Source organism: Crinia signifera, chromosome 4, assembly GCF_055691185.1.
Source record: "Crinia signifera chromosome 4, ASM5569118v1, whole genome shotgun sequence".
Lineage (NCBI taxonomy): Eukaryota > Metazoa > Chordata > Amphibia > Anura > Myobatrachidae > Crinia > Crinia signifera.
The window spans coordinates 138,059,754-138,081,271 of record NC_139220.1 but is presented as its reverse complement, the minus strand read 5'-3'; the positions used below and the strand labels follow the sequence as shown (position 1 = coordinate 138,081,271).

General features: G+C 42.3%; 1 protein-coding gene across 2 annotated transcripts; it reads left to right on the top strand.

Moving 5' to 3' along the window:
* The first annotated feature begins 3,643 nt into the window (after positions 1 to 3,643).
* PHLDA1 (pleckstrin homology like domain family A member 1) lies at positions 3,644 to 20,882 on the top strand. 2 transcript variants are annotated; one of them, XM_083182578.1, is made up of 3 exons: positions 3,644 to 3,795; positions 4,479 to 5,067; positions 16,004 to 20,882. In XM_083182578.1, the coding sequence occupies exon 2, from the start codon at positions 4,578 to 4,580 to the stop codon at positions 5,022 to 5,024; it is 447 nt and encodes a 148-aa protein (XP_083038704.1). In that variant the 5' UTR covers positions 3,644 to 3,795; positions 4,479 to 4,577; the 3' UTR covers positions 5,025 to 5,067; positions 16,004 to 20,882. The 2 variants fall into 2 exon arrangements, with proteins under 2 accessions (XP_083038704.1, XP_083038703.1); XM_083182577.1 differs by lacking the exon at positions 3,644 to 3,795 and having other exon boundaries at positions 4,379 to 5,067.
* Positions 20,883 to 21,518: the final 636 nt, after the last annotated feature.

Below are 21,518 nucleotides of genomic sequence, written 5' to 3'. Positions count from 1 at the left end.
AAATCACATCAGTAAAGAGGGCACAGATTACATTGTAAAGGGGCGTGGCAGACAGATGGGTGACACAGAAGGGAGAGTCAGCCAGCAAGGAGCATGGATCAGTGGGGTATGATGAGAGCTTGAAAGCATTAAATAAAGAAGTGGGTCTTCAGTGCAGCACAGGTACAATGTTAAGCCCCATACACAATAGAGGATATAGTGAAAGATATTGCTCAGAAAGGGCTTTATGGATGATATTGTTCCCTATATTGTCTAGTGTGTCAATATCGTTAACAATGTGTGCTCCCATGCATTAATATCTGCTGAACATGCAGGTCAGTTTTGCTATATAGCCAAATGATGTGCATGTTTAGCGGGTCCCAGTGACATCACTGAATGATATCGGCGGCCAATATCATTCTGTGTGTACGAACAATATTGCCTGGCTAGTGTGTATAAGGCTTAAGAGGCAGGAGTGGGAGGAAGTATTAAGTTTTCATGTGCAGACCCACGTAACTGCTTTAGGGCTCTTTAACAATTTGCTGTACATTGCACAACCCTCAGCATGGCACATATAGGTGTAAGTTCACTAACGATCTACTATCGGCTAAATCCAAAGGCCTCTTCTCTATGCAGCTTGATCTGTCGGCTGCCTTTGACACTGTTGACCATCCTCTCCTGCTCAACACCCTCCGCTCCTTTGGTATCACTGGCACGGTCTTCTCCTGGTTCACCTCATACCTCTCTGATCGCTCCTTCTCCATCTCCACTCTGAGCTCCTCCTCTCCTACTACCCCATATCCAGTCGGTTTTCCCCAAGGGTCAGTCCTTGGCCCTCTCCTCTTCTCCCTCTACATCACCTCTCTGGGCACCCTCATCAGCTCCTACGGCTTCCATTCTCACCTTTATGCTGATGATACCCTAATCTATCTCTCCTCCCCCGACCTATCCCCATCACTCCTGTCCAAGGTCTCCTCATGGCCATCTCAGCCTCGATGACCCAACGCTTCCTGAAACTAAACATGGCTAAAACTGAACTTCTAATCTTCCATCCCCCGAACATCCCCTCTTCTCCCACTATCTCCATCAGCATTGGTGAAACCGAGATCACCTCCACCGACCAAATGCGCTGCCTCTGTGTCATCATTGACTCCTCCCTCTCTTTCACCCCCACATTCGTGCTCTCTCACAGTCTTGCCGCTTTCACCTCCGCAACATCTTGCGCATCAGACCATTCCTCTCCACTGACGCGACCAAAATTGTCATTCACTCACTTGTCATCTCCCGCCTTGACTACTTAAACATCCTTCTCTCCGGGCTACCTCTCGCCCGCCTCGCCCCTCTCCAATCCATTATTAACGCCACTGCTAGGCTCATCTTCCTCTCCCGCCGCTCTACCTCCGCCTCCCCCCTCTGGCTATCTCTTCACTGGCTCCCCATTCCTTTCCGAATTCTCTTTAAACTCCTCACCACTACCTACAAGGCTCTCTCCTCCTCCACTGCTCCTTACCTCTCTTCACTGATCTCTATCCACACTCCCTCCCGTCCTCTTCGCTCCGCCGCTGACCGCCGCCTGACCTCTCACCTAATCACCTATTCCCACTCCCGTGTCCAAGACTTCTCTTGCACTGCCCCCCTGCACTGGAACAACCTACCAACACCTATCAGGCTTTCTGATTCCCTTACCTCCTTCAAGCGCTCCCTCCAAACCCACTTCTTCCGATTAGCCTATCCCTCCTCCTCCTAACCTCTTTCGCTCCTCCTATCCTGCCTACCCTACGCCTCCATCTGTTCCCATCCGTTCCTACTTATCCTACTGTTTTTCGTTCGTCCACCCACCTCCTTTTAGTCTGTTAACTCTTATGAGTAGGGCCCTCCTTCCTCACGTACTCACCCTACATCTTTACCTCACCAGTGCCCCTGCCCTTTTCTTCCCTTCCTCTACTTCATCTTCAGTCTCCTCAACAATTTCAACACCTACTTCAGAACTGATGCTGATTTTAGTTCTACCAGCTACTGTATACCCCTATTTATGCTGTATTTTATCAACACACCCTGTACATTACCTTGTAATTAGTTTTTTGTTTGCTATGTACGGCGCTGCGGACACTTTGTGGCGCCTTATAAATAAACAAACTACTACTACTAATGCTGTGTACGCACAGTGCGATGTTGCTTGCGATTAAATCCAAAAGGGGATTGAATTGATTGTCAAGCTAAATTCATTTGATTTGGACTATATAGCAGTGGTTCCCAAACTGTGTGCCGTGGCACCCTGATGTGCCTTGGAGGACTTGCAGGGGTGCCCTGGGTTGGTGGTCTAGGACCAATTGAAATTATTTATGTCCGATGTAATAGCTAAAATGTCCACAAACAGAAGTTAATACCGTCCATTACGACGCAACTGATCTTATGGATCCTACACAATTTATTTCACTTAATATTTATTTCTTACTGTCTCAATGAGAAATCTCTCGACTAGGGGTGCCACAAAATAATTGTGATGCTTCAGGGTGCCGTTTGGGAACCTCTGCTATATAGTCTTGCATGAAAAGTCTATTTCACTGTTCGATATACGCTAAATGGGAGCGCAATTCGCATAGAATAAGGCTGAAAACCATTCGATGTGCATTTGATTTCAATTCGATTTTGACCATATAGTCAAAATCGAACATAAAATCTCACCATATGTTCACAGTTTACTTTCACAGTCTCCATGAATGGTTTCAAAAAAGTTGACAGATATGGTTTACATTTCAAAACAGGTAGTTATCAATTGTCAGTATAGAAGAAATATAATTTATTAATGGGACTATGTAAAAAACCGGACTGGACTAGACTCCGGACCACCGGACAGGAGGACAGGACATCAAAATCTGCAGTCCGGAGCTTATAGGGTCCGGTCCGGGGGGTGTCCTGTTCGAGGGGTGTCTTGTCCGGGGGGGGGGGGGGGGGTTGCTATTATCAGGGACATGGGGAAGGGGAGATTACAGCCTCCCCCTGTGGTCCGGACCGTCCGGTTTTTGCTACATGCCCGGACCATACAGGGAGACTTTATTCTACCCCTCCTCCTCTACCTGGTGACAGGTGTCACAGGCAGAACCCCCAGACAGGACACCCCCGGACAGGACACCCCCCGGACCGGACGCTACAAGCTCCAAAATGCAGTTTGATGTCTGGTCCGGCGGTCCGGGGTTTTGTCCTGGTCCGGTTTTTACCCATGCCCTTTATCAATGCACATAGCATAAGGTAATGCACACAACAAGACACATGTCCAGTTGTAAAAGCTAATAATAATAAGAATGTTTACATAAAACAGATCCATCCCCATAGCAGTATTGGGTGTCATCAGACAGAGACTTGCAGACAGCTCCTTCCCTGACAGCAATGGGACGCAATGTACACATGCCATATGCTTGATACAGTGTGTCATCTAAAACACTGGAAGTTTCACAAAGCCATGTGTACAGATTCAGAATGATGAATGGTGTATGAGGATAAGGATTGCGCTACTGGAGCTCTGCTGCCCCTCCCTCTCTGCTTCCTCCCCACTTCCAGTCCTGTGTAGCTGAGCCCATCTTGCCACATCCCAGGGTCTAGTCTCCCTGTACTGCGCTGCCAGTGGGCGGGAGCTGTTCCATAAACCAGAGGGGGGGAGTTAGCAGCAGCAGCAGCAGCAGCAGCAGGAGGAGAGCGCCGCGGACCAGGCTGTAGCTGCTGCAGTCACACAGCGGAGGGGAGACACGGGCTCTGCTGCTGCCGCCGCTCACACACTCATACTGCACAGCTAGTCATCCCACTTGTGGGAATTATCAAGTAAGTATCACGGGAATTCTTCGATCTCACGCACATCAGCATCATATCGTGGTGGTTACACGTCCTGAGCTACTACTTATAGCTGGGAATGAATGGTACAGTGGACATCAGACTAATCATGTGCACAGATTATACGGGAGCATGGGTAATACCAAGGCAAACATGGAACATCTGGGATAATGAGCCATGCACACTGTACAGTACTCATAGCTGTTCAACAAATCTAAAGAAACTTGCGTATAAAGGGCACTGTTCTGTTCTAACACCAGCATAATGTATAACACACATGACTGACTGTATAACACACATGACTGGCTGTATAACACACATGGCTGTATAAAACACAGGACTGTATCTCGTGTTAAAGTTTAATTAGAGCAGTAATGACTCAAACATGTCTATTCAGCAGCTTCACCCCAGTTAATCTGTAATGTCTTAGCAGCTCCTAAGAAGGGACTTTTAATGCTCAGCTGGCTGGAGAGTGTCCATGAATGGATAGTACATGCTATAGACGCCCAGCAGGTGGCGCTCTTCCCTAGCCCTGGGAAACGCCATCTCTGTGAGTCTCGCCAACCACAGACTGCAGCTGCTGCCGTCACACTCAGCCCACAGTGTACAGTGATCCCTGCTGCCTAGCACATTGCATTGTCACTGTAGCCTTACTGTTAATGATTCTCTTTCAGAGTCTGCTCTCGCCTTGGATCCCCCGGCTGAAATCTTCTTGTACCTTCTTGGGCACAGCGGGGTTTAATCGCTTGCATTCGGGGCCAGCAGTAAGTAGCATGTTGGAGAGCAGCTGTAAGGTAGTAAAAGAAGGACTTCTGGAGAAGAGGAGTGATGGCTTGCTGCAGCTGTGGAAGAAGAAGAGGTGCATCCTAACCGAGGAAGGTCTTCTTCTCATTCCACCCAAACAGCTGGAGCAGCCTCAGCAGCAAAGCTCCCCGGCTGAACCTGCACGGATCAAGGAGCTGCACTTCTCCAATATGAAAACGGTGGATTGTGTGGAAAGGAAAGGAAAATATGTATATTTCACAGTGGTCATGGCAGAGGGGAGGGAGATTGATTTTCGGTGTCCGCAAGAGGAGGGCTGGAATGCAGAGATCACATTGCAGATGGTGCAATATAAAAACAGACAAGCCATCCTAGCTGTCAAATCAACAAGGCAAAAACAGCAGCACCTGGTCCAGCAACATGGGCATCGCATCAGAAGCACTTCTAACTCTGCATAGACATGTCCCTAGCAGCAGCAGCAGCCTTCCCATCTAATTCCAGGTAAGGCGCTTCGGCTTTGCTACTGGTCGCACTGATACAGGAGCAATAAGACGTCCACTATTGCAGGCTTGCTGTTGACCTCTTGTTGAAGTAATGATCTACCCCAAGGGTCCAAACTCCATCACAAGCTGCTGATTTTTACTAAAAGCCCATCTATCTGTGACATTTCAAATGGGCAAACTTATTGTTTTTTATTTTTCCATGTAAATATGACCGCTGTAATCTATAACAACACACCAGTAGTTTACATTCAGTCACAGGTTTGGTTATGAAGGAGGTTGAACATTATAATACTGTCGATTTCCATGGTAGTATACCTCCTTACCTTGTAAAATGTTATTCGAGTGGATCCTTTTACTATGGCACACGTGAATTACCCATGATGTACCATTGGTCTGATTTGTTAGCTTGCATACCTAAGGCTGGAAAAGCCAGCACTCAGCAGAAGGGTATTATGTTCTGTTTCTGTAATTCATAGCAGATGTGGGAAAAATAGTATAGGAAAAGAACTATTATGCTACCATTGAGTAGAATTGCATCCTAAGAGATGTTTGTGGATGTTTGTTTTATTGCCAAAGTGGACACTGATAGCATGCGAGCTAATCTAGGATTACTTTACACTGCTCCTCTGGAATGCATTGGCAGCATACTATACCTTGGTTGTCTGATGGAGTGAGAACTGCACCTGGGCTTTAGTGTTGCTGTTCTTTGTTCTTTCTAATGATACTCTAGCTCTGCTAGTCATGCCACAGCATACTCTACAATCTTCTGCTTCTGCCTGGAGGGGAGTGTAACTCCTGTAGAGTACATAGAGTAGAATGATGTTACCCTAGCATGCTGCCAGCTAGATGTTACATCTATTGGAGTGCTAGTATAAATATAGCGTATATGGGGCTGAACTTGCTTATCTTGCACACAGAAAATGGTTTTCTAGCTTATGTCAAATATGTAATTGAACTTGCTCAATCAGTGAATAGAGGTCCGAATTGTAATAAAGAATATATTGAAAAAGCTGTTCACACTTCTGTTTCTAGTAGGAGCAAAACTGATGCATTACTTTCTACAAACCCATCCGTTGTAGTAGTAGTAGTAGTAGTAGTGGTAGTAGTAAGGTATTTAGTGCAGCTGTTCTCAAACTGTGGGTCCTGACCCCAAAGTGGGTCCCCACCTTCTTAGCATGGGGTTGCGACTTGCTGACCATCAGGCTGATGACTTTTCTAATCTCAGTCAGTGATTAAAGGAGTCTGTTGAGTTGTCTGTTAGACTCCTCCCATCATGGTGTGCCTCCACAATGCTGTTATGTATGTGCTGTCTGCTGACCTCACATGTGTGGCGACCATTCTGGGGTAAATTTCTGGGGTCCTGTAATTATATTTTTGTCTGAATGGGTCCCAGAGCAAAATGGACCCAAAAAGAGCACCCCTGTTTTAGATGATTGAGGAGATCTGGCATTTTGTTTTAGGTAATGTGTTGATGCTGTGAATGATCCAATGCTGGAATGGAATGATTAGTTGTAAATCAGAATTTGTATATCACTTGACAAGATAACCTGCTTCAGAAAACAGACTAGTTCACTAGGGATACAGTACATCCATGGAATGAGCTGTGATTATTATTTGGTTCCATCCTCTTACTGGGAAAATGTGTAAATAAGGAAAGTAAGAATCAGCTCCATATTGACAGTACTAAAGTTATCACATGATGCTTGTTAATGTCACTGAATCTCTCTTATTGGCTGGTTGCATATCTGGGATTTTGTAGCTCTGCAGTAGAGTGATAAAGGGTAATTAAGCACTATGATTCTCCACATTTTACATGCATAACCTAGTGCTGTAAACGTATTTTATTAGGTTAGAGTGTTGCTTCCCAATAAAAAAATGGCTCATTACTGCTGCATACATTCTTTGAAATCCTAAACAGGGGAGTGGCGGAACGGCTCAATTGATACTTTCCTTATTTATCTTCCATTGACATAGAGGAAGTCGTAAACAGATGCTGGATAGCTGCTATATTTAACTGTGATTCATGTTTGTTAAATATTAGCTTTGTTTTGGCTCAGATTGCTCCTTCATTCTATACAAAACTTCTACCAAACACAGGTCAAACTACAAATGTAATGACATCACAGACTGTTGCTGCACAAGATAAGATCTGGATTTTATGGTCTTTTATCTAATGTAAAATAACGCTCTGGGCTGTCAAAGTGTCTGTTTGTGAAATGTTATGCTGGCCACACGCTATAATATAACACTAGATATTGACTATCTGGATGAATACAACGATTGTTTGGTAAAGGCCGCAAGATGGCCACAGATGATCGCTACTGGACTGCTTGTGTGGCCATCTTCCAACTGCTGTAGCAGGCCCTGGTCATAGTGATCCAGCACTAAGCCTAAGGGCTTGTGGGAAATAGAGGCAACTGCTGTCCAAATGGTCACCTCAATGTGGCCAGATTAGACATGTATGTCACCTGGTACTAATGCCAATTGGCTAGCTAATATTGTGATGTGTTATGAATGTACAGGTTTGTCATTGTTTATTAAGATGAGAATACCACACACCTCAAACAAGTCAGTTGTACATAGTCATAGTCATAAAGGTGGCTGTTATCTATAATTTATTTAAGGGCAACATTTATTGAAGGGATCTCATTATATAGCTCTGTATTGTAATGTGGGAAAAATCTCACTTTAACTTCATGAGGTATCACCGCATATTGTTAAAGGTCATTAAGAGCCTTATAAAAGAATCACTTCTTTCATAATGATTTAAGAACCTATGTATCACATACATTTTCTTACAAGCATTAGAGAGAATCCATTCAGATTATTAGCTGCTTAGATGGTATTAGTGAAGACCTTAGGTTATTACTACAGACAGATACATATTTGTAGTCGGAAAAGTAACCTAGATTAATTATTTGCCAAATCAAGGAGCTGATTTATTCATTTTGGTGCTTTTCTTACAGCTTGTCTGATCAAATTCTTCTCCATTCTCTCCGATCAGATTAGGTGAAATAAGATGCACATAGATGTCTCTTCTCATATTCCTTTGATTTCACTTGCTCCATGTATGTGTTTGCTGTTATGTGCTTTTTAGTAAATAACCTCTGCAATGTGAACTACAAAATACAATAGCACCCCCCCCCCCCCTCCAAAAAACAAAAAAAACAATATGGCATTTGGTCATTATTAGGAGTTTACGTCTAATCATGTGACCTCAATTATTTCATTCAACATTTTATTTTTCCCTTTATGGAAAAAATAACGATGCAGATTAGAATGTCTATGGCTATACGGGGTGATTCAAGGTGGCTTGGTCAAATGTGAATTCGGTCCGGGGTCCGATGGCGTGCCTCTGCTTGTGTGTATCGGGGAATAGACACATGTGCAGGGCTACTGGGTGAACTCCTTCGGCGACTCTCACAGTTACCGAGAAGGCTGCATGGTGTGCAGTATAGGCGGAAGAGGGTCTGGTGCATGGGGATGCCCAGCATTTCCTGGGCGTGCACACAAAAACAGTGGGTGCGACCATGTGAATGCAGGCGTGTCGAAGCCTGCTCAGGGCGGCAGCGCCTGCCCTGTTCATGGCCATTTAGGAGGCAAATAAAAGACAGTCTGACTTTTATTTGCAAATGCCTGAAAAATCATTGCACATGCGAATGGACGTGTGAGCTCAGCTGCGGGGGCAGGCATTTGTTTGACCAGTGGACTGCGTCAGCCAGCTCGCTAAGCAGCGAAAGATCGCTGCTTAGCGAATTCACCTGAATCAGGCCCATAGTGTATGTATTTATTGACAGTTTAACTCCAACCAGGGCAGCCGAGAGGAATGCCGGGCCCCGGTAAAATTTTGGGGGCGTGGCCTAAGTGTGTGTTGTGGGAACCTCCCACACTTAGGCCACGCCCCCAAAATGTTTAGAGGAGGGTGAAAGAAAACTCTAAAAACTGTAATCTCAGAAGCAGCACGCACCTACAGCATGTGCTGTGCTGACAGCAGGCTCAGCATGACCTCTCACGCTGTCAGTGAGACACTCATGCTGAGCCTGCTTTCAGCACAGCACATGCTGTAGAAGTGTGTGCTACTGTTGCTACCCGGGAGGGATGGAGGGGGAAGGGAGGGGTCAGACCCTTCAGCAAGTGTGGGCCCGGGTAATTAGTACCCGCTCCCCCCCTCTCTCGGCTCCCCTGACTCCAACCCATCCAATTTTACTTTACAATTCTGCATTATCATTCACTGTCAAGAGAAATTTGCCTTAGGCGCTGGGGATGACTGTGATGTAACTCGATGCCCAGCAGCCACCACGTAGGAGGGTTGCCAACCTCCAAAATTACAGAAACCAAAAACAGAAATGTGGGGCGCTCTTGGGTATCGGGATGAAAGGAAGTTGATTCAGCACAATGTTTAAAAAAGTATCACAAATTTATTACACAATAATGCATGTAAGACACATACCAAATGGTACTAAATGACTCTAAACATATGAAAAAAATATAGGAAATAAAAATAAAAGTAAAAATAAGACTTAAAAATAAAAAATGAACAAAAAAATGAAAAATAACAAATTAAAAAATAATGAATAAAAAAGAATTACAGAATAAATAAAAAATTTTAAAATTTAAGATTGGACTTTGTCAGCACATCCAACTATTTAAGGTGCAATTGATAACTTAGCGCAATCCACCAGTGTGGATTTGATCTCCTTTACCCTTTGATGGGGTCTGGCAAGTGGGTATATGTGAAAATCTACTGGATGCAGTTCCTTGTAAAGGTTTATAAGTCCAGTTGTTTAATTGAGACCGGTATTTATATAAAGCGCTAGTGTGCACACTCAGTTTTCATCAAACTTAGCTTTGCAAAGCAATGATACAATTGAAGCGAGATTGGGAGCAAGGACTTCTGTTTGTTGTTGTTGCATGTGAAACAGTGTCCGTCCTGTCCCCTTTCAAGCTCTTACCAGTGGTTGATCAGCTGGCGTATTTTTCAATGTTGCGCTGAGTGGAAAGAACAACACTCCAGCGCCCGCTCTCTCCGTCCTCCGCTCGGCTTTTAGGTGTATAGCGCCGGTCAGCTGGAAGTGGTATCTGGCAGTGACCGCTTTCTCCTGCCTCTTTCTCCGCTTAAGGAACCACACGGCGCTCTGCCACAGCGTCCGTGGACAGTGATGTATTGGCGGCTTGGGGGGGGTTGTCAGCAGTCGGCTCAGCGTCAAGCAGGTACTGTGGAGATAAGAGCGTCTATCCTGGATAATACTGGAACGCGTTCCAGTATTATCCAGGATAGACGCTCTTATCTCCACAGTACCTGCTTGACGCTGAGCCGACTGCTGACAACCCCCCCCAAGCCGCCAATACATCACTGTCCACGGACGCTGTGGCAGAGCGCCGTGTGGTTCCTTAAGCGGAGAAAGAGGCAGGAGAAAGCGGTCACTGCCAGATACCACTTCCAGCTGACCGGCGCTATACACCTAAAAGCCGAGCGGAGGACGGAGAGAGCGGGCGCTGGAGTGTTGTTCTTTCCACTCAGCGCAACATTGAAAAATACGTTAGCTGATCAACCACTGGTAAGAGCTTGAAAGGGGACAGGACGGACACTGTTTCACATGCAACAACAACAAACAGAAGTCCTTGCTCCCAATCTCGCTTCAATTGTATCATTGCTTTGCAAAGCTAAGTTTGATGAAAACTGAGTGTGCACACTAGCGCTTTATATAAATACCGGTCTCAATTAAACAACTGGACTTATAAACCTTTACAAGGAACTGCATCCAGTAGATTTTCACATATACCCACTTGCCAGACCCCATCAAAGGGTAAAGGAGATCAAATCCACACTGGTGGATTGCGCTAAGTTATCAATTGCACCTTAAATAGTTGGATGTGCTGACAAAGTCCAATCTTAAATTTTAAAATTTTTTATTTATTCTGTAATTCTTTTTTATTCATTATTTTTTAATTTGTTATTTTTCATTTTTTTGTTCATTTTTTATTTTTAAGTCTTATTTTTACTTTTATTTTTATTTCCTATATTTTTTTCATATGTTTAGAGTCATTTAGTACCATTTGGTATGTGTCTTACATGCATTATTGTGTAATAAATTTGTGATACTTTTTTAAACATTGTGCTGAATCAACTTCCTTTCATCCCGATACCCAAGAGCGCCCCACATTTCTGTTTTTGATCATTCACTGTCAGCCTAGATTACATACTGTAGATATACTTTATAGAGGGTCATATAAACCTGTTTACGTATTTGTTACTTACAACATTTATATTTTTAGTGTTATTCAGCTGTGTCCCAATTTAGAGCATTACTCATTAGAATACTTGGTTTAACTCTTCCTCTACGTCAGCAATTCTCAAGCTTTTTTTTCTCTGGGACCTGCTCTAGCAACAAACCTGGTACATGTATGGAGCCCCAGAGAGTTACCACAGAACAGTGCTGCTAGAAAAATCATCATATCATCAAAAAAAAAAAAGGAGCTAATATTAATATCCCATACATGGCATCAGAGATGGTATCTGACATCCCCACATACCACTTACATGACTCCAGGTCTGTCCACATACAGGCGCCCACTCCCCCAATATAATAAATCTTCCCTAATATCATATAAACCTGTTTATGTCTCCTCTCACTTACTCTTTTGCCTGGACTGGCATGCTGGAGTTGTATTCTAAAGCTTGGTGCCGGACACCATGCAGTGGGGTTCGAGGGTACACTTCCCTCCTCCTTTTGTTCTATTGTAGTATTACCACATGGCTGGTTTGGCAGGGAACCATGCCTAGCTATATTGTAGTTGTTCAAATACACCCTGCCTGTTTTTTTGAGAGCTAAACTTTCCCCTGCATTTCTCGGGAGCATGGCACACTGGGAGCCACCAAGGGGTATCAAGAGATGGGTGGCACAAAAGGCCGGGTACACCAAAAATGTTTTTTACTTTGCTGGGTTGATTTTAAGCCCTCCTACATGTCTGAGTATATTGTACTTCTTTCCCTCCAATCACCAATTATTTTGTGTTAGCATCTGTCCTAAATACTCTGTTTTGCTGCTAATTGATAGATAGGGCTGAAGCAGTTTGATTATGCCCTGAATGGGGACTAGGTTGATTATTATTTTCTTTTAATTCATGCTGACCAGCGGCAACTCCTACCTTTTTTTTTTTTTAGAGATTTGTGCAGTTCTAGTTTGAGAGCACAGTTGCCATACATCCATCATTCCTGAGGATAGTTCCATGTTTTAAAGATTTATCCCAACTAAAGTCCCTATTTATTTTATATTTGATAATAGCTTCTTCTACCAGTTACCAGTTATTTTTTATATATCGCTCACATATTCCGCAGCCCTGTACAGATATTTGAACATTCACATCAGACCCTGCCCCAGAGGAGCTTACAATCTATATTCCCTATCACATGTACACGCACAGACATTCTAGGGTTAATTTGTTGGGAGCCAATTAACCTACCAGTATATTTTTGGATTGTGGGAGGAAACTGGAGTACCCGGAGGAAACGCACGCAAGCAGAGGGAGAATATGCAAATTCCACACAGTTAGGGCCATGGTGGGAATCAAACCCATGACCTCAGTGCTGTGAGGTAGAAATGCTAACCACACAATCTGTGCTGCCCAACAATATTGTGCCTGGTAATTGTTTACGACAGGGAACTCTAAATAGTAAATGGAAAAGATAATGGAAATTGTACATTAGAGCAGTGTCGTAATTATAAATTTTGCTCCCCCTGCCAGAAAGTTTGTGGCGCCCCCCCCCCCCGGGCTCCTCTCCTGTGTGTTTCCCAAGCATGTGATGTCATAACGTCACACGCATAACGGAGAAGCTGAAGCAGGAGAGAGGCAGAGAGACCAGCAGACACTGCTGCTTCCCCTAGCTCCGACGCGTCCCAGTACGCCCCAGCACGCCCATCCGCCCGCCCATCCTGTACACAGTAACCAATAGCCAGCTCTGTGTCAATTGAATCAGTGGAGGAATTTGTTGTCTCTGTCATGGCCGTGCCCGCATTGCGGCTGAGTTGCCACCGGTGCTCAGCCAGTGGGCAGCGGCAGGTAACAGCATGTCAGTGTGTAGAGCGGGTGCTGGCGCCCACACAGACCCTGCCGCCGCTCGCTCCCCCAAGTGGCAGCTGGGGCTGCCTTACAGTACTTACGCCACTGCATTAGAGGGACCTAAAATTAAAATAAATAATTAAAGAAACAATTATATATGTTCCCAGCCCGGTATTTAGGGTGGAAAAGGGGAAATGGGATTTTGTTACTGCTGCACAAGCTTCACTTTTAGTTAGAAGCTGAACGTGAAATATATCAAAAAGATAATTATTCCAGAATTGGTATTGTACTGTAAGCACGCAAAGAAAAATAGTATTGTGCATATATTAGTGCAATTGTAGTATTACCACAAGTGGTTGAACATACTCCTGTCCCTTGTCAAAAAGAATCAGAGGGGAGTAGTCAAACACTGATGAGCCGTGCAATGACACAGAATACATATAACTTTTACAGTATAAGATGATGAAAAATATTTTGTAGTCACAATTGTCCACTAATTCAGCAAAAAAACCATGGACAGTAATATATAGTTATAATTAGATGTTGAAAAAGGACATTCAAAATGTACTTGTGACAAATACCAATTTTCCACTTATGCAACAAAGAATTGTGAATGACACCATATAAACAGTGTGATTGTAACATTTAGATAAATAAATAGCAGTTATTGTAACACATCAATACTGTGAGGATATGAACAGTAGGCTATAAATATTGCCAAATGACCTGAAGGTGCCCATACACGGTGCGATAGCACCGTGCAATGCAATGCGCTCTCCCGCGGTCATCGCAGCACACAGTACAAAAAGAATGTGCTGCACATACTTTTTGTACTGCCCACGGATCACATCGCACACAAATCGCATGCAAAACACATACGTTGCGATGCGATCCAGCCCATAACGGGTGCGATCATCTTAAGCCACCAAAAGCATATTGAACCTTTGTTGGTTTGTCAATTGTGCCTTTAATTGCAATTAGTTACAATTAGTTACTTAGCCTTTATAAGAAAATGGTAATTACAATATATGTAATTTATCCATTAGTAAACCAGCATTGATCCAGATTATATTTATTGAGTGAAAGTCCGCATATCACTCCTAATGACGATTAAGCCAAATAGCATGTGTATGTTCAGAGCAGAACAGTTTCTCAAACACCAGAGAGATCCCCTCTCTGTAGGTGTAGTGCAGTAATTAACCTGTGTTTTTATGGTAGTGCTCAGAAATATCCTGATACTCTCATAGTGTGCATAAGACAGGAATGTGATGATGGCTATTTATTATAATTATCAATGGTGACCGTGGAGAGTAAGGGCGGGATGTAGTAAAATACATCGCCGCCCTTCGCGCCCCCCCCGCCGCAATGCGGTGACGGAGGCCCCCCGCGATACCTGTACTGTGGTCTCCGTCACCTCCCAGCCGGCTTCTGCTGCTTTCTCGCCGGGGACAGCTAAGCAGGCTGTCCCCGGCGCTTCCTCCTCCCCCCTGCAGCCGGAAGGACGTCCGGCTGCGTTGATAGGGGGAGGAAGGGCTTACCTTCCGGGGTCCAGGAGGACCTGCAAGAAGGTAAGCCCAAGGGAGGGGGGAAAGGGGGGGTCGGCGAGGCGGCGGGGTTGCGGCGACGTGGCGGGCAGCGAAAAGAAGCCCATAGGCTTCTATAGGGTTTCGCCACCCAAAGGTGGCGATACCCTGCCCTGCGATATCGCTGCGAACGGGTTTTAGTACATAGGAAAATGCGGAAAAACGGGGGTTTTACCGCATTTTCCCTTTAGTACATCTCGCCCTAAGTGTTTAGGGATAGACTCCTCTTAAATAATATAGTGGCCACTGCTGCTGCTTGCCGTGCATCGGTTACCTCTAGTCAAGTGAGCGGGTGTCTACAAATGATTGCGCCTATTAGGAGCAAGGGGATATCCGCATTCCTGGCTAGTACACTGCGAGACCCTGATAGTCAAATGCCAGTGCAGGGACCTCGCAATTATAGGCCAGGATGAGTGTATCCTGAATGGGATAGATTAGGAGAGTAAAGGTATACACCCTCTCATTCTCCTTAACCAATATCCTCTCTCTGCCTTAAGGCTTACCATCTACACTGATCTTGCAACACCTACAGCCTTTGTTGAGTTGGGAGGTATATTTCAACATTATTCTTTCTGACAAGCAACTCTCAATAGAAGCTATGTATGTATGTATGTATGTATGTATGTATGTATGTATGTGTGTGTGTATATATATATATATATATATATATATGTTTACTAAAGGTTCTAAAAATGAAAAAGCTAAAAAGCTGATGTTTCCCATAGCAAACAATCATATTCTGTTGATGATTTGCAATAGAGAAATGACAGACCGAATGAACACTTTTCATTTTTAGAAGCTTTAGTAAATTTGCCCCATAGAATCTGACCAAATAATAAAGTGTAATAAATACGGCACTATCCCCTTATTGTCATAATTATCCAATCCCTTAAAAGACAATAAACTAAGCAGTCATTTATTATTACAATGTAGATTTTAGAATGTTGTAAGAAGGATGAGATCTGTTAATCTATTAACTCTTTGAGTGCCAACATCTCTGTGAGAGATGTTCAAAATATCGGCTAAATATGCCAGCGTCGTTCACATTTTGTTATATAAATGCAAATAAATAATGTAAAAAAAAAAAGATTATATTTCCTATATAAAGGTAAACATTACAGGTCATTATAATGATTAAAAATGTTTGCTTGGCAATTTTCACACCTATTGGACAAATTCACTTGGCACTCAAGGGGTTAAATTTACTAGACAAGTGTTTATTATTGTAACAGATGATGCGCTACTGTACTATGCCACACTGTCACTCAGCTGCATATTGCTCTATTACAGGTTGAATTTGAGATGCACTTTACTGGGAACAAGAAGACTTTTTGTTCAGCTCACCTACAACATTCAAAAAGTTGGAATTGGCTCTGCTGGACTACAGATGTGTGCTGCAGCTGGGCGCACACAGGACAGACTGCAGTTATTCATGGACCATGAGGAGTGCATTGAGGATTAAACAGATTTGAGGACTAGATGTAATCTATTTATTTCTTCCTTTCCCGCTACAGTACGTGTTATACATGACGGCATAATGGCCGATCAGGTCAATGTAATTTCTAATCAGCTCCATGTCTTGCTTAGTTTCTGAGTGCTGAAAGTGTTAATGTATCATAACACTTCTCCTAAGGGAGTCACACATTATAATTGTTTAGCTTTGGATGAAAACACAGCTATTTTCTGCTGAGATCCACACATCATGTTAAACCATATGAAATATTTATGTTTTTTTTTCCACTGTTGAACAAACCTGAAGACAGAAAAAGAAGTATAGTAAAGCAGAACAGAAGATGAAAATCAAACAATAGAATCTCATGGTTTTGCTTGGACTGTTTGATATTTTCCATGTGATGTTTTCTGTCTTTGTGTTGTCAGAAAGATTTGCAACTTTTAGCCACTGTCTTGTTTGAATCCACAATGCAGCATCTATTAGCTGAGAGAATGTTACGGATGAATGCCCCTGAGTCACACACAGATGTCTGTTCCTCCCCGGCTGGGGTAAATTTCATGTTTGGAAGCAAACAGCTTTTCCTTTGAAGTAGAAGTGGGAGGATAGAGAATGAATGTGGGTTCAGAGGAGGAGGCGTGAATTACTAATTATAAACTGCTTATAATACCGTCCCCGTATATATATGACCCAACCGAGGCGAGCTCATAAAGAGGCCTGCTCCTCAAGTGTATAGAGTCTTTTTAGGTGTTTGTAGATAATAAATACTATGTTCAAATATGATAATGATATTATAGGCATTGCGCTGACTAAAGGTGGTACAGTGTGTCAAATATAGATTTTGACACATATAAATTCCACTAGATTCTGTGATTGCAACAGATTTGTTGCAGAGTGGCATGAAAGCAATGAAATCTGCGGTCAATCCAATTAGGTGTGAGTTTGTCAAAGCAACTTTGCTTCATGAAACCCGCCTAAATCAAACGAATGCGCACATCTGAGAGATGTGAGATCTAATTAGGAATGCCTGTTTACGGTAGTCGCTGCAAGGTTGCACAACTTTTCTACAAAATGCAACCTGGACGAAGTGCAGGAAAAAGACGGGAATCCATCATGGATCTTTAAAAAGTGATATCTGAGATAGCAGGACCATGTGGAAGTCTGTTTGTGGCCATAAGGAGAGTTCTTGGGGATTTTTAAATGGTGTTAAATTATGTATCTGATATTTGCATTGTTTTTTTTTTTTTTATTAACTGTGGAAAAGTGATAGCAACCAAATGCTTTCATTATATTAAAATCATTTCAGCATTTTTTGGGAACAAGGAATAAACACTCGTAGCTCCCATTTGCAAGTTCAAAAAGCCCTCCCCCATTTATACAACACCTAAGTGTACCTGTCCCACACCATTTAACACATTATTGTCCTTTTTAGCAAAGCTAACCTGAAAACTGACTGTCGTTAAGGGAAAACAGCCTCGAAGTTCATGCTTATTAATAAGGAGGGTGTACCAGAGGTTCTGCTCTATCTCTTGACATTTTTACCTTAAAATTAAGATTCTCTCTATCTTTCTTCATGCTCAGGGGGTGCGCAGAAAAAAACAAACCATGATTTAATTTGGAATTGGGTTGCAAGTGCTACTTAAGAGTATATTGTGAGTCTGCCGTGAGACCTGACTCACACCTGATAGATTTAAGCTCTATATACAATATTTACTCAAATCTCAAATCGTAAGGTAAACTTAAATATACATCTTCAGTATATAGTACATTGGCACCTCACCAAGTTTCAGTCACATACATTGTAAATATACATTTATTCAGACAAGAGCTTCGTGAAAATAAGTGTAACAATAAATAAAAAAAGGTCCAAATTTGCATTACAGTGGGGCAATAACACTTACAGTATATCACTGGTTCTCAAACTCGGTCCCAAGAACCCCAGACAGCTCATGTTTCCCAGGTCACCCGGCAGGTGCACTCATTACTCACTGACAACTTTTTAAAAGATCCATAGGAGGAACTAATTCTTTCACTTGCTATTCTCTGAGGAGATGGGAAAACATGCACTGTTTGGAGTCCTGAAGACAGAGTTTGAGAATTTGTCATCTATATACCTGTAATGTAAAATTTAAATATTTGATTAATCATTGGTTTAGTTGTTTTCTATTTATTTCTCATTATTAATGTGTCTTCTGCTGTTAATGCTGTGTTGTGGCGTGCAGCACTAAATCGCACCTGTGGGTTCCCCAGGTAAAGCGAATGGGTAACAGGTGTGTGCATAACCAAGCTCCCGCTATCACGCAAGATGCATTCCACAATGTGTATAACAGAAGAGGACACATCTTTAACTCGATTACATTTTCTATTTTTGTCATCATCATAATCAATATTCTAAATAATAATGTCTGACGCTTTTAAAGTGGGAAACTTTTTTTCCCTTTCACAACACAGAAGGTCTGCTATCAAAATGCTGCATGCAGCACTACTACAGTGTTGATATATAGCAATGCAAACCTGACTTTTATGCGTAAGGTTTGTATAGACATAAAATAAAAAAGTTGATTTTTTTATATTACTGATCCTTGTTATAAAGCACTATCTGATTTTTACATGTACTATACACAAATAAATGTTTTTCATGATGTTGTATTGATATTGTGCCACTGTTTTGATATTTATACTCATTTACACTGTTCTCATAACATGTATGTCAGCTGTAAATATTAGCTTTGCTGCAGTTCATTAGTCATAGCTACATTGCCCCCAAATCCTCCTTAGGCTACTTCAGCCACAAAATCATTGCAATCTGATGTACTCAACATCAAATCTATCATCAAATAATGCTTCCTATCTCTTGAGTAATAAAAACGGCATTCTGTGGATTTAACTGAACAATAAAACCTTTTTTTTAAAGGAAACGTAAAAAATAATTGTAAAATTCCTTAACTGAGGAGTATTGTTGCAAATCTTCCTTACTCATGTCTCTGTTACAGTTACTGTATAATGGAACATGAAACGGAAATCTTTTTCTAATAGATGCATTTACCATTCTTGAAGTCATACTTTAGCTTTAAGATACAAATCAATCAACACTTTTATTGTTTGGGCTGTTGTGCTCGCTACATCCTTAGCTGATGGATTTGATCAATAACAAAAGTCAAAAATGTATTTTAAAAACTTTATTGGATATAAATTGGTATTTTCAAATAACTCTGATGGACAAATCTAGTCAGCAAGATATATGAATGTGCTTATGCTTTCGGAGCCAAGTATATGAGCACTTGGCAAGGTCGGCGAAGGAAAATGTATTAAGCACGGTGAAGTTATAAATTGGACGATATTGCTTGAGAGTAAGCCCCTAAATGCCAAATTACAAACTGGGGTGGAAAATGGCAGTTATGAGCTGATTGGTCGGTGATAAAGTACCAGCCACTATATCACTTCACCGGGCCTAAGAAATCGACAGTTTTACTTTATGATGCTAGCCAATGAGCTGTTTTAGTCCCACACAGAAAAGATGAAGGAACAGGGAGAAATATTATGTGGAGACATGTTTAGGTAAATCTGTCTAAAACACAAAATAAATATAACTGCCAGTGTCTACTGATACTAGCACAGTAGTACAAGGCCAGATGCAGAGCCACAGGTCGATTAGCTGTTATTTAGAGAATTCAGAATCCGTAATATGTTACCATATGTTGTTTGGAAATATCATAGCCATAAAGAGTATGTGAGACCTACAACAAGCACAGAGTGACAAGTGAACACTGAGCCATTGAGAACATTTGAGTGTGTAAAGGGCAGAATTTCTGGGCAGCACATATTTTCCAGTGACGTGTTCTGTGCTGGCTTGCTGCAGTGTTAGTAAGAATGTGTTCATAACAGTCTTTCAGTACTGATGTCACCACATATATACATGAACGGTATCAGAGTAAAAACACAGCTTTATTTCTACGTCTAGATAACTTCTGTCACTTGTCTCATATGGCATAAGTCATTCCCAGGTTTACTAAAAATAGTGGCAAACAACATTTTAAAGCAGATCCTAAAATTGTTCCAGGTAGGAAAGCAATGCAGCTACAGACAATCAGCCTGAGAGCACAGTACGGTTCTGTTAACAACAATATGATTTTGAAACTTATCTTCTAGCATTAAAACAGGTGTGTGTACAATACTGAGGGAAAACTGTTACTCCAGGTCATTAACATAACTCGTTTTTGTGTATTTACCAGGCCTGTACAGCATTGTCTCAGCAATGTCACATAACTACAGAATGAACAGCATAAATACAAAGTGCAATCAGTCACAAACATATACTGACTATTCTGAATCTAATAATATAAATTCACATCTCTGGATGCAGAATTTAGAAGCACAATATAATGTGGGTTCTATGTTGAATGATCATATTTAAATTGTGATTTCCATGTGCATTTTTTTATTCTAATGCCTGTGTACAATCTGATATCTTGAGTGTGTGATATCCCCATGCTGTGTTCTGTTTCTATTCATTCACATTATGCAAATGACGGTGACATGCAAATGAGGGTTTCTTAAAGTAGCAATCATCTACCAAATGTTTCAAAATGTCACCTACTGTGAAGAAGAAACGATGCTGTGTTGCCGCATCCTGTGTGTAAATAGTACCCATTATTTCTGAGAGATGTGATTTATTTTTTAAAAGACATTCCATTTCAAATAAAGTACTGGTGGAAATTACCCTTAATTGTGTCTGAGGGCTGATTATTTCATGTTACCAAAAAGAATCTGCTTGTAAAATAGGCAAGCCTACTGACTAACCTGTTCTTAGGGGCATTATATTGTGGCATAATATGAACTGGGGGACAGTACTGTAATGTGGCATAATATGAACTGGGGGCAGTACTGTAATGGGGTATAATATGAGCTTCGGACAGTGTATGTCATAATGTGAAGTGGGGATACTGTGCTGCATAATGTGTACTGGCAGTCTTATATTGTGACATCATGTGTACTGGCAGCTCTACAATCTGACAGAATGTGAACTAGAGCACTAGTATGGTTCATAAAACATACTAGATCACTATTATGGGGCATACAACTAATAACTGCTGCAAGGAGGTGATTCTAGAAGCATTGGGACAGGGGCCACATCAAAACTTTGCAATGGAGCCCACAAAGGTCTGACTATGCCCCTGGTTGGACTGATAACTACTTTGTACCCATTGTTTTGATCCTAACTATATCCTTGCTATACAGTACCTGTAAATAACTCAACACTGAGAAGCCCATTTAGACCTGCACGCCTGGGCTGCAAAGTCCTTGTGATTAGAGCTGCATCCTTTATTTGGAGTGCGGGTAGTCCATCTCTCTTGG